This window comes from Macrosteles quadrilineatus, unplaced genomic scaffold (assembly GCF_028750875.1).
Source record: "Macrosteles quadrilineatus isolate MER2022 unplaced genomic scaffold, UCM_ALF_1.0 Scaffold_9__3_contigs__length_116548681, whole genome shotgun sequence".
NCBI lineage: Eukaryota > Metazoa > Arthropoda > Insecta > Hemiptera > Cicadellidae > Macrosteles > Macrosteles quadrilineatus.
Genome location: NW_026542602.1, coordinates 82,258,542 through 82,278,831, shown reverse-complemented (window position 1 = coordinate 82,278,831; position 20,290 = coordinate 82,258,542). Strand labels below are relative to the sequence as shown.

Sequence of the window (20,290 nt, the reverse complement as noted above, 5' to 3'; positions counted from 1 at the left end):
TTAAATATAAGGTTAACATGGGAAACTCCAGAGCCACTAAGGCGGAGCCGGAAAGTCAGATCTTAATAAAAAACTACTTAGTTTTCCTATTTATTGCCTAAAGAATCAGTGTACCTAAATTGCAAATTGCAGTATCCTAGTTAAATGGGAAGTAGGAGAACTAGAATTAGTGACGGATGAGTGAGTCAGTCAGTATGGGCTTTATAGGTATGAGAACAAAAACCTGTCTCCTGCCACATAAATATAGAATACAGGAAATATTTTGCATGCTATACTTTAGACATGTTATATTGAATTTCAGTAGTTTCCTTTCAGGGGTATTACAGATTTTCTATAACAAGTTATTTTGATTTTTATCAAACATCAAATTGAAGGTATGCACGCACACATTTTCCATTAAGCATCGGCATATATTTACAGTATCTACTGTATAATCCCACTCGGCTTATACGTAAACAAAATTTACTCCCCATGTATTTCTAATGGGAGTTAAATTTGGTTTTTCTTTTCCGAGTTCGTTTGCCTCTTCTACACGACCGATTTTCATGATTGGGGTCTCAAATTGAACGCATGCACGCAAATATTTCACATCAATCATCTGCATATATTTACCTACTGTATTACTTGACCAAAAACATAATTTGATTCATTTTTGAATTCTTACTTAAATTTAAGATGTATTTCACAAGTTATAATTATATAATCTTATATATTTTGGTCTAAGAACCTTCAGTGAAATACCGGCTTTCATTTAAGCTATTAGTTATTCAAATCGTACGAGTTTTAAGCAAACGCAAGGTGAACAACCAACATAAAAATTATTTTTCATAAGGTTTTTCTATGATTAAAAATCAATAGCTCCAGTATTGTTCATGTTTTTTTCATATGTTTTAGACTGAAAATAATCAGTAAATTATAGGCTTTAATTTGAGCTATGGATCGTTTGAATCAGTTAGGCTCAAGATACTCAATCAAAAATCATAAATTTTATTATTTCTTGGATATTATATTTATTTTAACGCTGCGGAGCAGCAAGGGGTCCTCTAGTAAATCTTAACACTGTATTGCAATATATTTTCTATACTTGACAATTTTGTAAAACTATTTTTTACGACGGGTAAAATAATTTTCTGTAGGTAATTGCTGTAGGTTATTATCTAGGTCGACATTTTCGTTATTAATGACATAATGACGGCTGTTAGCCAGTTGGTGTGACGTGTTTCCATGGTATATAAGCCGCTGGAAACCCATGCCCTGCACTATCATCGCAGCGTTCACAGGTAAGTTACTCACCACAGAAGAGTTAGTACATGTTTTTCTCTTACATTTTTTAAGTTATAAATATTGATTTACAAAAACATAAATAGTAAATAGAATAATAATTTTGGGTAGAAATTTAAAAGACCACGTTCATACGTCTCAACGAGGAGTAAAGGCCAAAACTGAAGTTTCGAACACCATAAACCGTTTTCATAGATTTTATAATACTCACTATCAAAGTGTTTATATCTTTAATTTATTGATAATTATTTTAAAGAATTTAAATCCCATGTTTGAAATTAAATTCACCTTCCCTGTGTTATAGTGGAGAAATCCAAGTAATGTTCTAAAATACTAGTACGTGGCACGAATTTAACGAGATTTAATGAATTTAATGAAATTAATAAGATCCCTACATCTATGTTGTCTCTTTCATTTAATGCTTTTAAACAGAAAATGTTCCAATGGCTGGATGTTAATATTTTTTATTATCTCAAAGACGTATTAGACGAATGTCTAATAATTTAATGAAAGAATTTTCGTTAAAGATATGCACTTAGATTTTCATTGTCAAACTGACATGTCACCTAATGCATTGCAGTACGAAGTTTCTAACTATGCAGTTTTTTTAACTTTGAAATAGATTTTTTCTCCAAATTTTAAATTTTTGATCCTAATAGTCTAAACCTTAAATTGTTGATTTTCTTAAGTTGTAATAGTTCTGTGATATTAGTTTTAGACCTATTTACTTACTTCAATGTACACTCTGTAACATACTTTTCAATTCGAAAATAACTTCTCTGCAAGAAATATGTAGACTCTTTCAATACATTGTAAATAAATACAGTATTTCTTATGTTCATTAGTAAAACAACCCGTTTTTAAGAATTAGCATAATACACTTCACTAACGTACCTTAGCTTCATTCTTATTTTTATCATTACCATCTAAATAATACTCGAACTATTTGGATAAATTTCTTAGTTTCATCATGTTTAATTTTGATGAGTGATTTACAATAAGCTGCAATGAGCAAGAACGCAACATTGGCATTCCATAGGGAAAACTATCCATTGTGTGCAATAAATTAAAAAAAGAAGGATTATTCATGATATGCCCCAAACTTTGATGTACGTCCATATCCATATGTGGAATCGTTAAATGAAAAAAACTTGAAGGTTTTGTACCATGATGATGAATATAAAAACATTTTTAAAATACGTAAATTGGTCTTTTTCACATGAAATTTTAACTTCTAAATAATAGTTAAAAATTATTTTTGCTCCACCCACTGCACGCTCTGATATGTTAAGAGCACAACAAGCACTCAATCATTGGAAACAAATTAGTTTTATAGTATTTAATGTGTTAAACATTATTCGTATGTTTAGCCGCCATCTTGAACTGACCGGGTTTCTACTAACGATGTAAATAACTAAGTTCTTTATATCGTTGGTTTGGTTTCTACCGGTCAATTCAAGATGGCGGGAGAAAAATAATTGCATAATCAATTATTATCTTATTGTGACAGTTTCAGACAAAGATGATTTCCGTGACAGCTGTCTTGTGCTTGGTAGCCGTCGCTTCTGCGTTTCCTACATCTGGCAAAAAAACAGTAAACTTGGACGCCAAAGTGGTGCAAGCCATAGACTCAAAGGGGGAACAGTATAAACTGTATTTTGAAAAGACTGAAGAAATCTCACTGCCTGAAAACATCGAAGGAGATATTTTCAAGTAAGTAAACTGGATTTCCTTTAACTATTAACATATGAAGTAGTTTTATCAATTAATTACCCTACTTTAACATAGTTTGCCAATCCAAGAAAGTTAGTAGTGTATTTCCCTAACTTTGAATGCACAGAAAGATCTGTATTTTCAACTGCCCAAAGACTGGAATGTGGCCTACTTGCCAACAGCGGCTGCTTCATCGTAATGATATGAATGTGATAACCCTGCCCGTTAGTCAAGTCTAATAGAACGCCCGGTGTTGGTTATACGAGACCACAAGAAGGACATTAATAATAAAATACCCCCACCGCAGCAAACCTGATGTCTAAGCGAATTTCCATTTGGCTGAATTGATTTTCAATCGATCTATTTAAATAGCATTAGGTTTAACGAGTACCTAGGTTTGCTGCTACAAGGAAACTAATAAAGTGTGTGTTTTAAGTAAAATAATTATTGCTTAGTATAAAATGAATATATTTGCCAAGTTTGATCAAAAGATATCCATAAACAAGCAAATTACAACATTTTACAATATTCTCTATAAGAATAACAAGGGAATTTTAAATTTAAATTTTTTTTAGTTTTCTCCGTAACCAATAACCGTACAAAAACACTGTGATATACTGAATTGTTTGTTTTTTTAAAGCTCTTTAAGAAGGTTTAGAGAAAAATTGGGAAATTTTGTTTTTTGAGGGTCAAAAGTGAGAATAACCCATTTTTACCCCATAAAACCCCCCATTAAACCCTGTTCCCATGGTCCGATCATGCTGGATCGCGAATTCATTCAAGTTTATCCCGCCTTACACCTTCAAACAAAATTTCATCAAAATCTGATAAAAATTACTCAAGTTATCGTGTTCATGGACACATACAGGGTGGGGCAATGAAAGCACCCCAATTTATAAGTTGTACAAACTCAATAATATTCACCCTATAGATATAAATAGCACATCAAAACACAGCTTATCTTTTGCCATTTTAACTTAACAAAGTCATTTTTCCTTTTATTGAGAACAAAATTCTGCAAGTGACGTCCTTGTCCTACTTGACATTTCTTTTAAGGCACTTGAAAACTCGATCAAAAACTCTTCCAGCATTTCTTCAGGTTCACTTTAGTTTTTGGACGATTCTTAGCTTCAGTTCAAGCAAATCTGTGGGGTGACTTTAAAAAACCTCGAACTTCAAGTAGCTTATTAGAACCCCCCCCCCCCCTCTCCCAAAGAAGGAGCCAACGTAAAGCTTTCAACAACAAAAGCTTCCTGGCAAATCCCTTTGGACTTTGAGCTTCTGCGACTCGCACTCTTTCAACATTTGCTGGTGTACAAAGAGTTTTGCGGCACCCACAGATTATTTTTAAGGTTTAAGCGTTTATCCTAAATCATTTTACCCAATTCACCATTGTTTTCCAATCTGGAACAGCGCCATGTTGACCAAGGATGGAATATGGCCCAAACAATCTCTGTTTTTTGCACAAGAATCACTATTTTTAAAATAGTTCCACGTCAAAATCTCAGTGTTAAAAGCCTCAGGCATAAAATTTACTAAAATGGCATAGTTAAATCGATGTTATAAGCACAGCTGATCATTCGTTGTTGCAACAATTAACATGTGACAGCTAAAACAAATTGTGGTGTTCTCATTGCCTCACCCTATATATATATATATATATATATATATATATATAAAAATTTGAACGAATGGTGTTTTTGGCCTCTGGGGAAAATGAAAAAAGTAAATCGGTCCCGGGCCTAAGTCTTACCATGAGACCTATGGTAATAGCTACTTCCCTATAGGGAAATTCGCTAAAACAATGTTTGTCCTTTAGGGGCCTGAACCTAGATAGGAAAAATCCAGACGTCAACAAAGAAGATTTGGAGCTGCTCTACTGGCATCATGACGTCGATTATGCCATTACTAAGGCCTTTACATACCTGGACGCAGACCAAAACAAAAAGTTGACCGCTGAAGGTTAGTAGAATTCTATTTGTTTCTAAGATATACGAAATAGTAAAGTTTGTCCATTCTGGTCAGTAAGCATTTCCTACACCATTCACAGAATGAAATAACAAATTATTATAATTATTGTCATTTTAATACTTCCGAAATTTGACTATTTCGTAAGTTATTGAAAATGACACCGAAATACAATTGGTATTCTGAGTTACAATTATAATAAAAAAATACGAAGAAGTAGTATTTAGTATTAAATAATACTCAGATTATTGTATTACCCTAAGCAAAAATTAACAAGCTACAAAATGTTTTAATAAATACAAAATGGATATTTTTGTATTTTGAAAGACATGACAACGTACTGGTACTCGAGACTAATGTTTCTGTTATTGGGTCCAAACAAAACAAGAATTCAAATTTAAGATGTGAAACAAGAATGCCACTACCCTATCTACATGTGATTGTGTGTAGCTAGTTAGTTACAGGTGATTAATAATAATATTACAATTTCAGAACTCAAGGCAGCCATTGCCGGAGTGAACGGAAAGTCCATCAAGGTTGCACTCATTGGTAAGTAAAGCATTAATTATAATCCTGAAAACTTGGTTTGGTTCGAGTAGTGGCCTAAGATTATTATTATTTATTTATTATTACCAATTGATATGGGACGCCACCTAGATGGTATGATTGGTTGTACAAGACGTTAAATTTTAAATGAAAATAGTAGTAGTGAGTGCAGTCAACAGGTATTCAAATTGTGACTGCTATTTTCTAAGAATTAAATAGAATTGTACTGTGTGTATCACTGGCTATATAGTCGTTAGCTAAATGCACTATATTAACGCATCTTTTTCGTAACTTAACATTCTGGCTACGTATCTCATTTTTTAAAATTTAAAACAAGTAAACAGTTATTTATGCTATCATTTATCGTCAAACTTCCTATTTCCTAAAATTCCCATTCTCTTCAAGCTTTTCGCTAAATAGCCGATGGCCAAGGATAACGTACGATTGTCTTACAAGTGAGATTTTAGCGTCTCTTAACTGTTGTTCTTGTTATTTTCTCTAGAGTGCACATTCTACGTTTCCGCTGGACTCAAGCAATCCTGTTTGGCAGATCAGCTAGCTACCTACATCGCTCTTGTCTTGAACAAAGACGATGTCGATAAACTCTTCAAGTAAGTGTAGTACAAGGTCAAAAAGAAATATACTCATTGTCATAAAAAAAACTGAAGTTTTCACTTTTTGGCTAATATATTTCAATAAAATCGTACCTTATACATATACATGTATAAAGTGTATTTTATGAATGTCATATTTATGATCAATTTTCTTCATAGCTCAAGGCATTCAAAACAATACTTACTCCATATATTACGGTATAGGATGAGAGAGTAAAACATTTGAGGGGACAACAAGTTTGAAAAGTAAGATCCCTTTAGAGCCCAATGAATATCATTATGAATTGTTAAGCCTATTTCGTTAACGAGCAATTGTTGCTTAACGTTATTAGCTTAAATCCAAGGAACCCGTTTTATTGTATTTTTCATTTTAATATTGAGTTTTTAGGAGGGGGGATTTTTGGATTTTTTTAAAATTTCATCATAGCATTTTAACGTGGATTCATAGTATAGTGATTTGCTATAATGTTTGGTCAGTGTGTTAAATATAAAAAATATTCACGATAATACGAAACATTCATGGAACAGTTCGTTACCACATTTTAATTTGACGTTTTAAATAATTGAGTTAAATTCGTGTTTTCAATATCCCAATGCATAACCTGTTTTAGATCTAAAACGTCTTATCTATTCTTTCAGTGCACTTGCAGGGGATGACAAGAAACTGACAGCAGAGGAGGTGATTAAAAGTATCGACACCGAGATGGCTGCTGAAGAGCTTGGTGCTTACCATGGCGACCCAAAGGATGAGGTCACAGAGAAAGGTACGCATAAATTTCGTTACCTCTCTGATCAAACGACGGATACTATGTCGATTGATTACAATACAGTTAGTTTGACACCTCTTTAATTTCAAATATGTTGAATGAAATGTTAACAACGTCATGTGTACATTTTCTTTGCATAATATCATCCATATGTTTCAGAGCTGTCAGAGTACGTCACGCAAGAGACCATTCAGGACGACTTCAGGAGTAAGTAATACATTTATTTATACTAGATAACCCGTTGCTCGAATTCGAGCGAAACTGCAACTTGTAATAAAAGAAAAAATAACAAAAACAGCAAGACCTCAATCAAAGAGTCACTCTAAAGTAAGTAAAAGGCTGATTATACAAGCATGAAAAATATTATGCTGTACATTTTTTTTAAGTAATCTACAATGTTTAATAGATCTGCTCTCATACAGCTTTGGTTACTTCTTATGTACTGTAGGCGGGTGCACTCTATGCGCACGTACATGTCAACCACTCTCTGTAAAGTTTTAACCAAACAACATAAAACAACACTACAAAGAAATTATGATACACATTGTAAATTATCAACAATTCTAATTATAAATTAATTATATGGCAATGTAACGACGGGTAACTGCAGTGCGACTAATCACTTTTAAACATTCACTTCATCACCCTGAACTAAAACCAAAGCTAAGTTTATTGTACTCGTATTACGATGTACATCTAACTCCTTATTACAAACATTTTTTGTCAAGTAAGTGTTGCAAACTCATCTTTATTTATGAACCAAACTTAGTTAACAGAATGATGTTAAAATCAGAATATAAATTCCGGCTTTGCTCTCGAAGCTATAAGTCCTGCTGTCTGTGGCTAACCTTAAGAACTATTTCAATCTACGTCCATATGTTAGTTGTAATCAAAGGGTATTAAGTTTGATTGAATGCCAAAAGATTGCGCCACCGTTTCGAAACTTTAGCCCTTAACTGTAATTATGTGTTGCTCTTTCTTAATATAGACATATTTGCACATCTACGTGAAATTACCTTTAATTTGACACCTCAAACGTTAAAATCCACCAAGCAGTTATCGAGTTATGACTGTGAAAAGACAACTGCTTGCGTATTAATATATAGATTTTTGAAACCTAAATATCGTAAAGAATGTTTCCATATGGAAAACTGTTTTATTGTTTGAATTCGTTCAGATCTATCTTTTTTAACGATTCTCGTTGTTGCGTTTTATAAACAGCAGCGACTAAAACAAAAGTGAATAATAAGCTTCAGACGTAGGCCTACGTTCTGTATTTTATCTGCGAATGTAGCTGTAAGGGGGGGATTTATTTTTATAATTCAATGACGAATGAGACTTAATGTATTTGTATTCATGAATAAACTATGTCTATGTTGTTTTGGTACTATATATGACACAAAGAATTGCTTGTTCAGTTTGTAGAACATCAATCAATAAGGCAACTGGAGATCTTGACTTTGACATCAAATGTCTCATCAAGGAAATAAAAGAGTACGTCGAGATGGACCTTACTGAGTTGGACATCGCAGTTGTGTTCAGGTAACATGAAATAAATCGGATTAAACTTACATTCGTTCCATAAAACTTTTACAAATTACTACACACTCAAATGCCAGTGGAAAATAATCCCACTTTGCCACAAGTACATGTGCATTAGATGAAACATTTAAATACAGTAGTATGAAATCTACACATTTATAATATCATTTTTTAAGCGGTTTTCACATTTTACTCCCTAATTATAGTTCATTGTAGTTTTATATAAGAGAAAATATATTATATAAAATATATTCTTATTTTTATTTTCAATTATTTTCTTATTATTTATTTAAGCTTATGGTATTTTTTGCCTCTGGGGAAATCAAAACTAGAAAGCAAATCGGCCCGGAGATAAGTCTTACCATGAAACCTACGGCAATGCTTATTCCCATATGGAAAATTCTCCAAAAACCAAAAAGTTTTCATTTAAATGATAAATTCCAACACATATGTCGATAATCCCGCAAAAGAAAGTAAAGTTCATTGACGACGACGATGTACTGTACTGAACTTTTAACATTTATTTTTAAATATACTACTCTATCGTTTTGAGATTATGACGCCTTAAATTTAATACGATTTAAAGACTTTCCTTTAATATTCCTATTACTTTCAGTGGTATTGACGTCAACGGCAACAAGAAAATTGATAATGCTGAGCTGAAACAGTTCATCGGCGTAGAAGTAACCGAAAAAATGATGGACATGTTGGACACCAATCCTAAGGACAAGGGAGATATTGATTACTCAGGTACGCTCCTAACAAACAATAAAACTAACATTATTTTATCTGACAGTTCTATTGGTAGTTGAACATAGTTGTGGTGATGTATTTCATATACGTTCTATAATAATAATTATTAAATACACTGAGATGGTTCTGAAAAAATGCATAAGTAATTTATAGCACTCGTGGTTTTTGTATTTATTATACTATTACTTTAATCTAATGTAATACAATTATGCATTTTAATACAATAGATTTGAAAGTATATTTTGACAGAATAACCTGATTGGTATATAATTTGTATTGGTTGGTATTTGGTATATATTTCATGTCCTGATATATATTTTTTCGTTTAGAGTTCCGCACCTACATGAGGTCACCCACCGTCCAATACCAGGCTGAAAATGGTAAGCAATCGCTTTTATCACTTTTAAAATTGGTTTTTTTTTAAACTTGATTGTTAATTGTTCAATTATCTTTTTTTAATTGGCCTGTTGAAGCTTGGTATCTTATTTGAACAAATAATATAAATTTTTACCAAGCAAAAAGAAAATCTTTTCCTGTTTTAAAACACTAACGAAAACTGACACCATCACAAAACACATGCAAGATTTTAATATACTCATTGAGCTTACATTATTAATTAATGTATAAATGCCATACACGTTACAATATATTAAGGACTGGACCATAACCTGTGTCAGGTTTAGTTGAGGAAGGTTACCTGACCGGTTACAATGTCCGGGTGGACAAACTAAGCCTTTCTGAATGCGCCACATAAAATGGAAATTTAGGGAATATATTTAAAACTAGTTAATTCGACATCCGAGAATACTGTAATCTAGGCTATAAGACGAACAACTGTGTCTTTGTCCCGTGTAAATCAACAGACCTAAAGTGTTGGGATTGGGAAAATATGGAGTTAGTTTCAACACTTGAAGACCGATTAACACGGGATAAACGAACGATTGTCTGAATCTGTTACACCAGGAACTCGTTCAGTCCTCTGCGACTCATTTGGTTTCGTCTGGTTTCAGAATGTATTGAGCCATTGACCAGCCAGAAGGAAGAGATATCCTGTGTCTTGGGCTTGCTCAAGGAAATGATCATCGACACACACGACCCCATCGATCTGGTCATGAATGACCTAGAGATGCTAATCGCCTACGAGTAAGTCATCGGTTGTAAATAATGAACTCATTTTGTATACCTTTCGACAGAGTAGGACTAGTTGTTTCATTGTTTTGTCGGAAAAATATTGTCTCTGTTCTAAGCAATTACGAAAAAAGAGGAGACTCAAAGATTTGTAGTCCTGTACTCGAAAGAATTTATTTTGGTAACTAAAATTATATGCAGCCCAGAAACTACTAAACCACCTTTAATACATTAAAATTACGGAATTTTGACAAGCGGTGCTGGTGGTATATTCAGCTCTAGCTTCATTTTACAAATGGTTGAATGTTTGATGCAATTTTATAGGGCCATTGAGTCAAATGAAGACAAGGACAGCGTAATCTCAAAGAAAGACTTGGAAGACATTGACCAAGTTGGAGCACCCGAGATGCATGAGGCTGCCATCGTCAGGTTTATCCACGAGATGGACTCTGAGGACGATGACGTCGACGTTGACTTGGAAGGTAGAGTCAGTGCTTTTACATTGAATATCACACAAGAGTGAGACTTATGAATGAATTCCATGCTTGAATCGATTTATGAATTTTCATGTATTTATCGCGGAGAATATTAAGCTTTCCTTACATAACCAACACTTGTGATATATTTTGAGGAATCGATTTGTAAATATTCTTATCTATTTTCTTTTTCGACCACTGAAAAAACTGTTGAGTATGGGAACAGGGGAAATTAAAAGTGTCGTGTTAGTTTGGCAAAAAAAATATTCTACTTCTGACATTTAATGAAATGAAATGCAACTCCTTATTGATAATTTAGGACATCATGGTCCTATCTTACAGTTAACTTTACATTCATGTTTTGTGGAAAGTTTACTTGTGTTACAGTATATGAAAGTTCAATACCTCATAAAGTCCTGAGATAGTAAATAAAAGACTAAGTAAATCGTGAATAATACGAGTATATAAAAAAACAATGTGTTATTCACAACATTATCGTCTTTCTTCTCAACTATCGTCACAAATCTATAGCATAGACTAAATTGTCTATGTCTATAGCAAACAATCGCTTGATTTACGTTGATTCATTCTAGCTATAGTCAAATCAAATATTCTACTAAGCTTTTTTTCTTGTTTCAGAATTCAATGAATACGTAGACCTTCCTCACATGGTATACGGAGTATCTGGTAAGTCTTTAGTTAATTATGATTAATTCTTTAAAGGAATGTAGTATTAGAATGTCACACAAATTTTAGTTAGGGTTGTAATGATTTGGCGTCTATGTTTCTAAATCTATGAATCTAATATTGGATAACCATTTTATTGCAGACTGTCTTCTCGAAAAACGGACTCTCGAGGGACGTGGACAGTGCTACCCAACAGAGGTTACTGACGTAATTGACAACTTCAAGTACGTGGACTGCGACGCCTGGAAAGATTTGTTTAAGTGAGTATAAAGTAGCCCTACACGACCATGGTAATAATCAACAACAATGCCATCAACTGTAGGCGTGGGAAATGTTTGAATCCCATTACGTGGTTAAAACAAGACAAAAATATACTTTTGTAAAAATTGAGTAGGTAGCAAATCAAGCATTATTTGACATGTTTATTTATTTCATTTTATTTTCCAATGCTACAAAACAGCACATGCCAATTACTCTGTGGCATTAATCATATAAAAATGTTGTTATATATGACTTGATTGTGAACTTTTGTGAACGAGGAGCCCACTGACGTTTATATTGGACAACTGTTAACTTCAGCCGTGAAAATATCTCGGGTTACGCTATGTAGATGTATCAAAGTTAAAGACAACCTGCAAAATAACCAGACACGTTGGAATCTTTAGGTTTTTTATTCGTGTACCCGGTTGCACTTGGCATAACCACCCTCGATAAGCTAATATACGCTAATAATGTTTGGCGAATCACGTAATTTCAACTTAACTTGTAATTTTGTTGATGGAAACGAGTGATCTTTTATTATGTAGTTATTCGTGACACGCTAAACTGTGTGTAGGCACTACGCTGGAGACGATGACAAGATCACTGTGGAGGACAAAAACGAGGAGAAACTTAAGGACCAAGAAACTGAACAGATGTTCCTGGATGAGGCTGGACAAGGAGGAAAAATTATCTCTCTTTTCGGTTAGTACCATATGTTTTACACTGCATGGCCAAGGCCTTTATCAGATAAGCAACTGTCCACGTTACTACAATAATTGAGTACATATCTCGCATTTTCGCTGCGTTATAAGTAGATCTACTATTAGTTCTGTTAAGTTGTTATAAAGTGTCGAATGGAAGAATGTGTGAGTTGGTGAGAGAGTAGATCTTTGGAGAACAAATAAACAACCATACAGTAAGTTGCTATAATACACCAAGTAGAACTCTAAACCATATTACAGTGATGTAAGTATGGCTGCTAATTTTAAAACCTTCCGAAATACTGTATTTAAGAGAAAATAACATTACCCATAAACGTAAAGCTATCTTCTTTTTTAAACTTGGGTATGCAATCTTTCATGTAGAGTAAAAAAAAAAAAAAAAAAAAAAAAAAAAAAAAAAAAAAAATACTGTTCAGAATATATAAGCAAGTATTTGTCATTGTAATTAATGCAAATCCCCTTTGAAGCTTGGAAACTAAATAAATGAAGGACTTATAAAGCTTAATTCATGAACAAGACAATAATAAGCAAAGCCCATTGGTAACATCCGAGCCCACATAAATTATAAATATAAAGTTAGGTTACTGACTTTATAAACACTAGACTGTAATGTTCAATTTTCATTATTCATTTTGATTCATTGTTATTTCCAGAATTCACATGGTACGCCAAGCAGCAAGAGCTCGCTGACAGATACGAGAGTAAGTTCTGGCATAACTATACAAAATAAACATAAACACTGTAGTACCTAGGTAAATAATGAATGCAACGAAAATCTAGTTAGCACAAACTGTTAAAACTGTATAAACTGATTACCAACACATGTCCAGTACAGAATGGTGGTGGCCTAAGATACTTTTGACACACACTGTCGTTTCAAATCTCGGTTGTTCCTAAGCAAAATAGAATACAGTTGTAACTCGTATGCCTATATTTAAGTATATGCCTATATATACCTATATAAAGTATAAGCCTATATAAAGTAGCTATGGTATTGGGACAATACCACCGTTTTAAACATTTGGATATTCCATGGCCAATATGGAAAATGAGAAAATTATTATGATACCCCTACGTGAAAACCCCCGTAATTAAAAAAGTGCATTTCCTGTATTCGCTAACCAGATAAAACTATTTCAATTGTTAAGTCGATTTGCAAATACTTTATAAGTATATAAACCTACGATATTTATTCCTTTGTCTGACATGGCTTTGATCATTTCATTAGAGCAATCTCTGGTCAACTTGCACACTGGTTTGGAGTTCACCACCATCCAAGAGGGTGCCTACGACAACATCTTGTTTGAATACCTCAACAACGACATGACTGAGTACGACGTAGAAGAGTTGTTTGAGTAAGTGTTTCATTCTGATCCTAGATAGACAAATTATCAAAATAGACATGTACATGTTTTAAAAAACTAGTTTGTTCTTGTTTCTGGCTTGATAGTTGATGGTCGATATTAAGGCAACTTATAATACAATGCTAGACTGTAGACTAGCACTCTTACAATTTAAATTAAAATTGTTGATCGAGACTGTAAAATAAACTGTATCCTAGTTAAAACCATAGTAAAACACTGGAATCCCTTCTCGAGTACTAAATGATAATAAGTGCTCATTTAGATCAGAATATTGCAACATTGTGCCGTGCATATTAACCCAGAGTGCAAGAGAACATACCATCGAAAACCGATGACCTACAGAATATTTTAGTGCAATCAATATGTAAGTATTACCATGTATTACTCTTATACCTTTAAATGTACAGTGTACTGGACAAGAACAATGACCAGGAACTGACAGATGCTGACTTCAATAACAACGCAGATGTCGCTGCCTTGTTGAAATACATCGACGGACTTGACGTACACGGAGACGAGGACCATAATGTCAACTTTAGAGGTACGCACCCGCACATAAACCAATTCAACATCCCATCCCATCTATATGGACCAGCTGTCACAATTGCTGTTATTAAAAAAGAATGTAGTTGTGTGAGCCAGTCACAGAATGCCCTAGTGTCTAAAATCTTTTGGACGAAATGGTCAAATCCTATAATCTAAAACAAGCACGTTTATGAGCAAACTTTTTATTTTCGTCCGGTTTTTATATTTGTAGTTACAGTTAAAAAACAGCTAATACAGGTTGTGAGTGGTGTAGGGTGGTGGGTTTGAAAAGTATTAGTTTGTTTAGATAATGTTACAATATGACGAAAACTATGGTTCATCGCATGGAAAAAAGTATATTTTCATCCCTCGCTCATTTCCCTACTTTGGCGTCGCCTCGGTTGTAAAACTTTAGTTCGGGTCGATTAGGGTCACTCGCGTATATAAGTAACGTATATAGTATTTTATAGCTGATTGTAGCTTCTATAATCATAATCTACACACAGCTCTACACTGGAGCTACAGAGCCATCGCGTTTAGTGTCGACTGTCCAGTGGCGGCCACAGCTTGATTTCCCATAAAAGATAACTGTAATGCAAACTCTTTAAATTCAGTGATTAATAATATGAAGCCTAAAACCATTGCTATTGGATACTGAATAGTCAATGCTAAAAATATAAGTTGATATATGAACTTAAAATTTCTTTCAGAATTCTGGATGTACATCAACTCCCGCAACTTCGGACCTAGCACGCAAACCAACTGGTATATCAAGGATGTATTCGAGGATGGTAAGTAGCCTACCCTCCAGTCAACCGCTCAATATCCATAGTCGACTGCAAAGTTGTATGAAACATTGCATTAGATTATAACACGACAGATGATGCATTGTACGTCTAAACACTTTTTTATGTTGAACAGTTTATGTATACAAGAAATACAGCACAGCAAATCACCAAAAGGAAAACAAACTGTCAATAGTGTTGAATGCATTTAGGATGAACTTTAATCCCAATTTTCAATTCGTGAGTGATATTTTAACTCTTGGTCTATATGTATGCCCATCAATTAATTAATACCACTAAGTCAAGTAAATAGACAACTGAAATCATTTATGTAAAACCATTTCGTCCTTACCATTTCAAATTGCGTCAGGAAATAACACAATAAAAAAATATTTGTACAGTTTTGTATATTCTTTTTATCGTAATTAGGAAGGAAATAAATAACAAAAAGGAATTTAAAATTGTTGAAAATTTGTATTGTCATTATTACTCGATCCCAACAGAATCAGGCTATTCTCAACAGAGGTGTATTATGCTCCACTGTACAGGTTAAAACTAACATATTGTTCTGTTTGCAGAGTGCACCAAGAAGGAAAAGTCACAGAAGGCCGAGATCGATTGCTACGTAAACAAATTCACCAACCCAAAGGGTGTCTTAACCGTGTAAAAATCATCGTCCCTGCGACTTACAATTGTATCATAAGTAGAGTCAAAATAAAATCTACTCTGACTTAAAAATTGATTTTAATTTGTTTGCCTCGTGTTAACATAATACAATTGAGAAAAAAGCTTGGTTGAGTAAAATCAATTTTAGAATTTGAGTGGTTATGGTTAGCAAAGGTGTGCACTTAAGTCCTATACATGTACTATTGTTATTATCACATTATAGGAAACTACCATAATTGCACATTATTACTATATAATGTGGCCATTGCTAATGTCTACAAACTGGGGAGCGAGCTGGTCTAGTGGTTAAAGCGTGGAACATCGGTCCCTGTGGTCCCGGGTACAATCCCACCAAATAACCAATGGATTTTATCTAAGTGATAATGCCGCAACCCCTAGATCTAGTCTGAAGGAATGTGAGAATAATCCCAGGCTCGTGCTTAGCGTCCTAGGGGGAAAATGTCTACAATCTAACATAACTGACTCATTGTCAGAATCAGAATCAGAATCAGAATCATCATTTATTGTCTTTCAGCATTACATACATGCAATAGACAGTGTCATTTTACATGCAAAATAAATAAAAAATACATAACATACAATTTGTAACAGATAGGCTTATAACTATAATACTGATTTAAAAATTAACAGAATGCTCTTTATAAAATTCTTCTAGGCTGTAAAAAGGATTTTGGATCAGCCAGTCATACAACCTTTTTTTAAACACTTTAAGCTCCAGAAATTTACAGCTATCACTTAACTTATTAAATAATTTCAAACTAACTATATTAAAACTATCTTGACATTTGCTTAACCTAGTATATGGCAGGTCTAGCATAGATTGGTTTCTTGTATTATGGCTATGGATATCTGATCTTAAAACTAATAAACCTAAATTAAAATCTTTTTTCACCTTCACCAAGCAAACAAATATATACAAATTTATCACAGTTTGAATTTTACATTTTTTAAACAAAGGTTTATGCCTAAGCTTTCCATTTTTTTCAAGAGAAACCTTATTCAAAATACGAAGTGCTTTTTTTTGGATTAACAAAACTTGATCTATATGGGCACTATTTCCCCAAAGAATTAGGCCATAATTTATGACTGACTGGAAAAATGCGAAATAAGCTGTTCTAACATATGACTCAGGTACAATATCCATCAGTGATTTGAGCAAGAAAGTGACTCTAGATAGTTTACAACATACTAACTCAACATGTTTTTCCCAAGATAAAGTACTATCAATTACAACTCCTAGAATTTTAATATTTGTTTTCTGATCCTGGTTGTTGGCCCTTAGAGTACAAAGAAGATTTTGAGTTTTTTCTAGGTTTAAAAGGAGGTTATTTGAGCTGAACCACATCTTAGCTTTATCTAGAGTTTGTTCAATTGTTGATTTGAGATGGTCATAATCTGAATGGACACTTAAAAAACTAGTATCATCAGCAAATATAATAGTTGATGAGTTGGTTATATTGCTAGCTATATCATTAATTACCAGAATAAAAAGTAGTGGTCCAATCACTGAACCCTGTGGCACTCCGGTGTTCACTTCAGAACAATTTGACACATTACCAACTGCATCAACATATTGACTTCTCCCACTCAGATATGATTCAAAGAACTTGAGTTGAACACCACCGATGCCATAGTGATTAAGCTTATTTAAAAGAATTTGGTGATCAACACAATCGAAAGCCTTGCTCAGATCACAGGCAGTGATCTGGGCAAGACTTCCGCCTTCAAAAGCCAAAAGGATCTCTGAGATCATTTCTTCTAGGGCATCAGTAGTAGACAACCCTTTACGGAAACCAAATTGGGAATCAGACAATAAACTATGGATATCTAAAAATTTACATATCTGAGTTTTCACTACCGCCTCCATAATTTTTCCTATGACAGGGACTAAAGATATTGGGCGGTAATTTTTCATTTGAGACTTATCACCTTTCTTGAAAATTGGGACAACTCTAGAAATTTTTTGGGAATTTGGAAAGCTACCCTCAGCAAGACAACAATTGATGGAAATAGCAAGTGGGGTCAAGATTGCTTGTATTACATGCTTTATAACACTTGTTGAAAGCCCGTACACATCTTTACTTTTCGAAACTTTCATTTCCGAAACAACTCTGAGCACACTTTCACTGGTCACCATTTCCCACTTGAAGTCGGAGCTGGGCCTTCTCGCATGTTGAAGAAAAACTGCTGGTGCCACAGGCGATGCCTGTATGTTGTTCCTCGCCTCCTTGACAGATTGAATGAAGAAGTTGTTGAAATCTTCGGCAGTGATTGAAGCATCACACTCCGGTTTCTTCTGGGCTGATACCCTCCGAATTAATGTCCAGGCGGCTTGGCATTTGTTGCTTGAGTTTTCAATATATGCAGCATTAGCGTTCCGCTTAGCTTGATTTACATGAATTTTGTATTGGCTCCTAATGCGTTTGTAAGCCTCAAAAGAAGCTTGAGTTTTAATGTTCATGTAAATTGTACGGTAAGCCATGACTTCCTCCTTCAACCGAGTTAACTCTGGAGAATACCATTCCTTGGTTTTTGTGGAGCTCGATGGTTTCTTCTTTTTTTTGGAAGTTTTAAGTGGGCAAGCTTGATTAAAAATCCCAATTATTTTAGAAAAGAATAGGTCGAACCGGTCTTCAGCAGATAAATTGTTTTGACACAACAGGTTAACCCAGTCAATATTGTACAAAAGTTCAAAGAAGTTGTCCAAACATCGTAGAGACAGATTTCGGAAAATAAAGCTTTTAGGATGATCACAGTTGAAGAATGATTGAAGCTGTATGATGGACTCCAACCCGCTGTGGTCAGCAATATCAAGGGGAACAACTTGAGTCTTGCAAAGTTCTTCTGGGATGTTTGTAAATATATTATCCAAACAAGAATTTAAACGTGTGGGCATATTGTTGAGAAATTTACAGTTAAACTGTCTCAGAGTATTTAACAGCCTTTTCACAGTGGATTTGTCTTTTGTTACATCAAACTTGGAGTTAACATCACCCCCAATAACAATGTTGGTCTTGAAGCGACTAAGATGGATTAGCAATAGTTCTAAGTCCTTTAAGAACAAGTTTTCATCACCTGCTGGAGAATGGTAGATGCTTACAACTATTATTTTAGGGGTTTCTATCATGACGGCAGAACATTCAAAGCTAATTTCAGTGCACAGCCAGTCTATATCCAGTACTTTGTGTATAATATTCCTGTTGTTTGAAACTAATATTCCAACACCACCTCGTATATGATGTTTACGGCAGTACATTGATAGAGGTGTGTAACCTTCAACTTGTAAGTATCTGACCTCTTCTTCATGTAGCCAATGTTCACTAACACATAATATATCATATTTGTGCTCTTGGGCTTGAAAGCTCAATATATTTTCTTTGCCCCTCAGTCCCTGAAGATTAATGTACAATAATTTGAGGACATTTACTTCAACTGGGTTCAACCCACTATTGCACTGAGTCAGAAAACTGTTGTTAACACTACATGTTGATGTACTCAGGCATTTATTAGCTACTTTTTTGTTTGAGCTACTGGCTTCTTCCGTAAAAAATATCTAGATTTTTCAGAGGGCTCATAACTACTATTACAGGATTTGATAGTCCCTGAAGATCCATTATTCATGTTTGATCCTTCTGCTACTTTAATCTCGCTTTCATTTTTATTTTCGAGATGGGATATGACTTTCTGCAAAGAATTTATTTTACTTATTTTAGGGGTGCTAAATCCTGAAAAGGGTGTAGTGTCATTTACTGATGGAGAGTCAATTTCATATGGGGTGTCACAGAGCATCGTTTGGCTTGATAAAGTTGAAGGAATGTTCAACTCTTGGAGAGGTTGAGTTGTTCCTTGGGTCTTTGGGGTCTCTGTTTGGTTTTCACTCAGTGTTGAAGATGTGGGTATCGGTAATGTGTGATAGATGTTAACTTGAGTATTACCTGGCTGCAACGTAGGAGTCAACTGTAGAGGAGTAGGTTCCACATAATCACCATGGTGGCTTCTGATAATTTTGACTACTACCTTGGAGATGGCCTTTTTTCCTTTCCGGTTTAAATGTAACCCATGTCTTGTATGGTAACGCCTTTCAAGTGTCCAAAGATCTAGAAGTTTAATGTGTGACTGATTGCTGTAGGTGATTTGTCTGATAATAAAATTAGCCTCTTTGATTAATTGATTTTCTATGCTAGATGCACTCAGATCGTATCGGTATGGCAGTGTAGACAGGATGAGGTTGGTATGTTTGAATGACATTTGTATTTCATTAAGTTTCTCTTCCAACAATTTCAAGAATTGTGTTGGAATTGCTGCAGACTGCTTTGTGATGTTATTTGTCCCTCCAATCAAGATAACAAAGTCATTGGTCGTTAATTCTTTTACCTTTGCTGATTGTCTGATAGGTTTAGTTATGAATTCTAATGGAGCACCGGGTTGGCAATGGTTTGTAATATTATAACAGCTGCCACTTGCTTGATCT

The 20,290-nt window shown here is 34.2% G+C and overlaps 1 protein-coding gene across 1 annotated transcript; it reads left to right on the top strand.

The window, feature by feature from the left end:
• The first annotated feature begins 2,790 nt into the window (after positions 1-2,790).
• Positions 2,791-15,870, top strand: LOC129002426 (calcium-binding protein SP84-like). The gene is made up of 19 exons (XM_054430219.1): positions 2,791-2,994; positions 4,814-4,956; positions 5,455-5,511; positions 6,011-6,119; positions 6,762-6,886; positions 7,049-7,096; positions 8,308-8,431; positions 9,048-9,181; positions 9,514-9,564; positions 10,195-10,327; positions 10,637-10,794; positions 11,428-11,475; positions 11,618-11,735; positions 12,311-12,438; positions 13,112-13,159; positions 13,687-13,813; positions 14,230-14,363; positions 15,058-15,138; positions 15,711-15,870. Exons 1-19 carry the CDS (start codon positions 2,804-2,806, stop codon positions 15,797-15,799), a joined length of 2,046 nt encoding a protein of 681 aa, XP_054286194.1. The 5' UTR covers positions 2,791-2,803; the 3' UTR covers positions 15,800-15,870.
• The last annotated feature ends 4,420 nt before the right edge of the window (positions 15,871-20,290 follow it).

Coding starts and splice junctions, on each gene's coding strand:
- LOC129002426 (XM_054430219.1), top strand. CDS start 2,804: ATGATTTCCGTGACAGCTGTCTTGTGCTTGGTAGCCGTCGCTTCTGCG. Junction 6,120..6,761: donor GATGTCGATAAACTCTTCAA/GTAAGTGTAGTA, acceptor CTATTCTTTCAG/TGCACTTGCAGGGGATGACA. Junction 13,814..14,229: donor GACGTAGAAGAGTTGTTTGA/GTAAGTGTTTCA, acceptor TTAAATGTACAG/TGTACTGGACAAGAACAATG.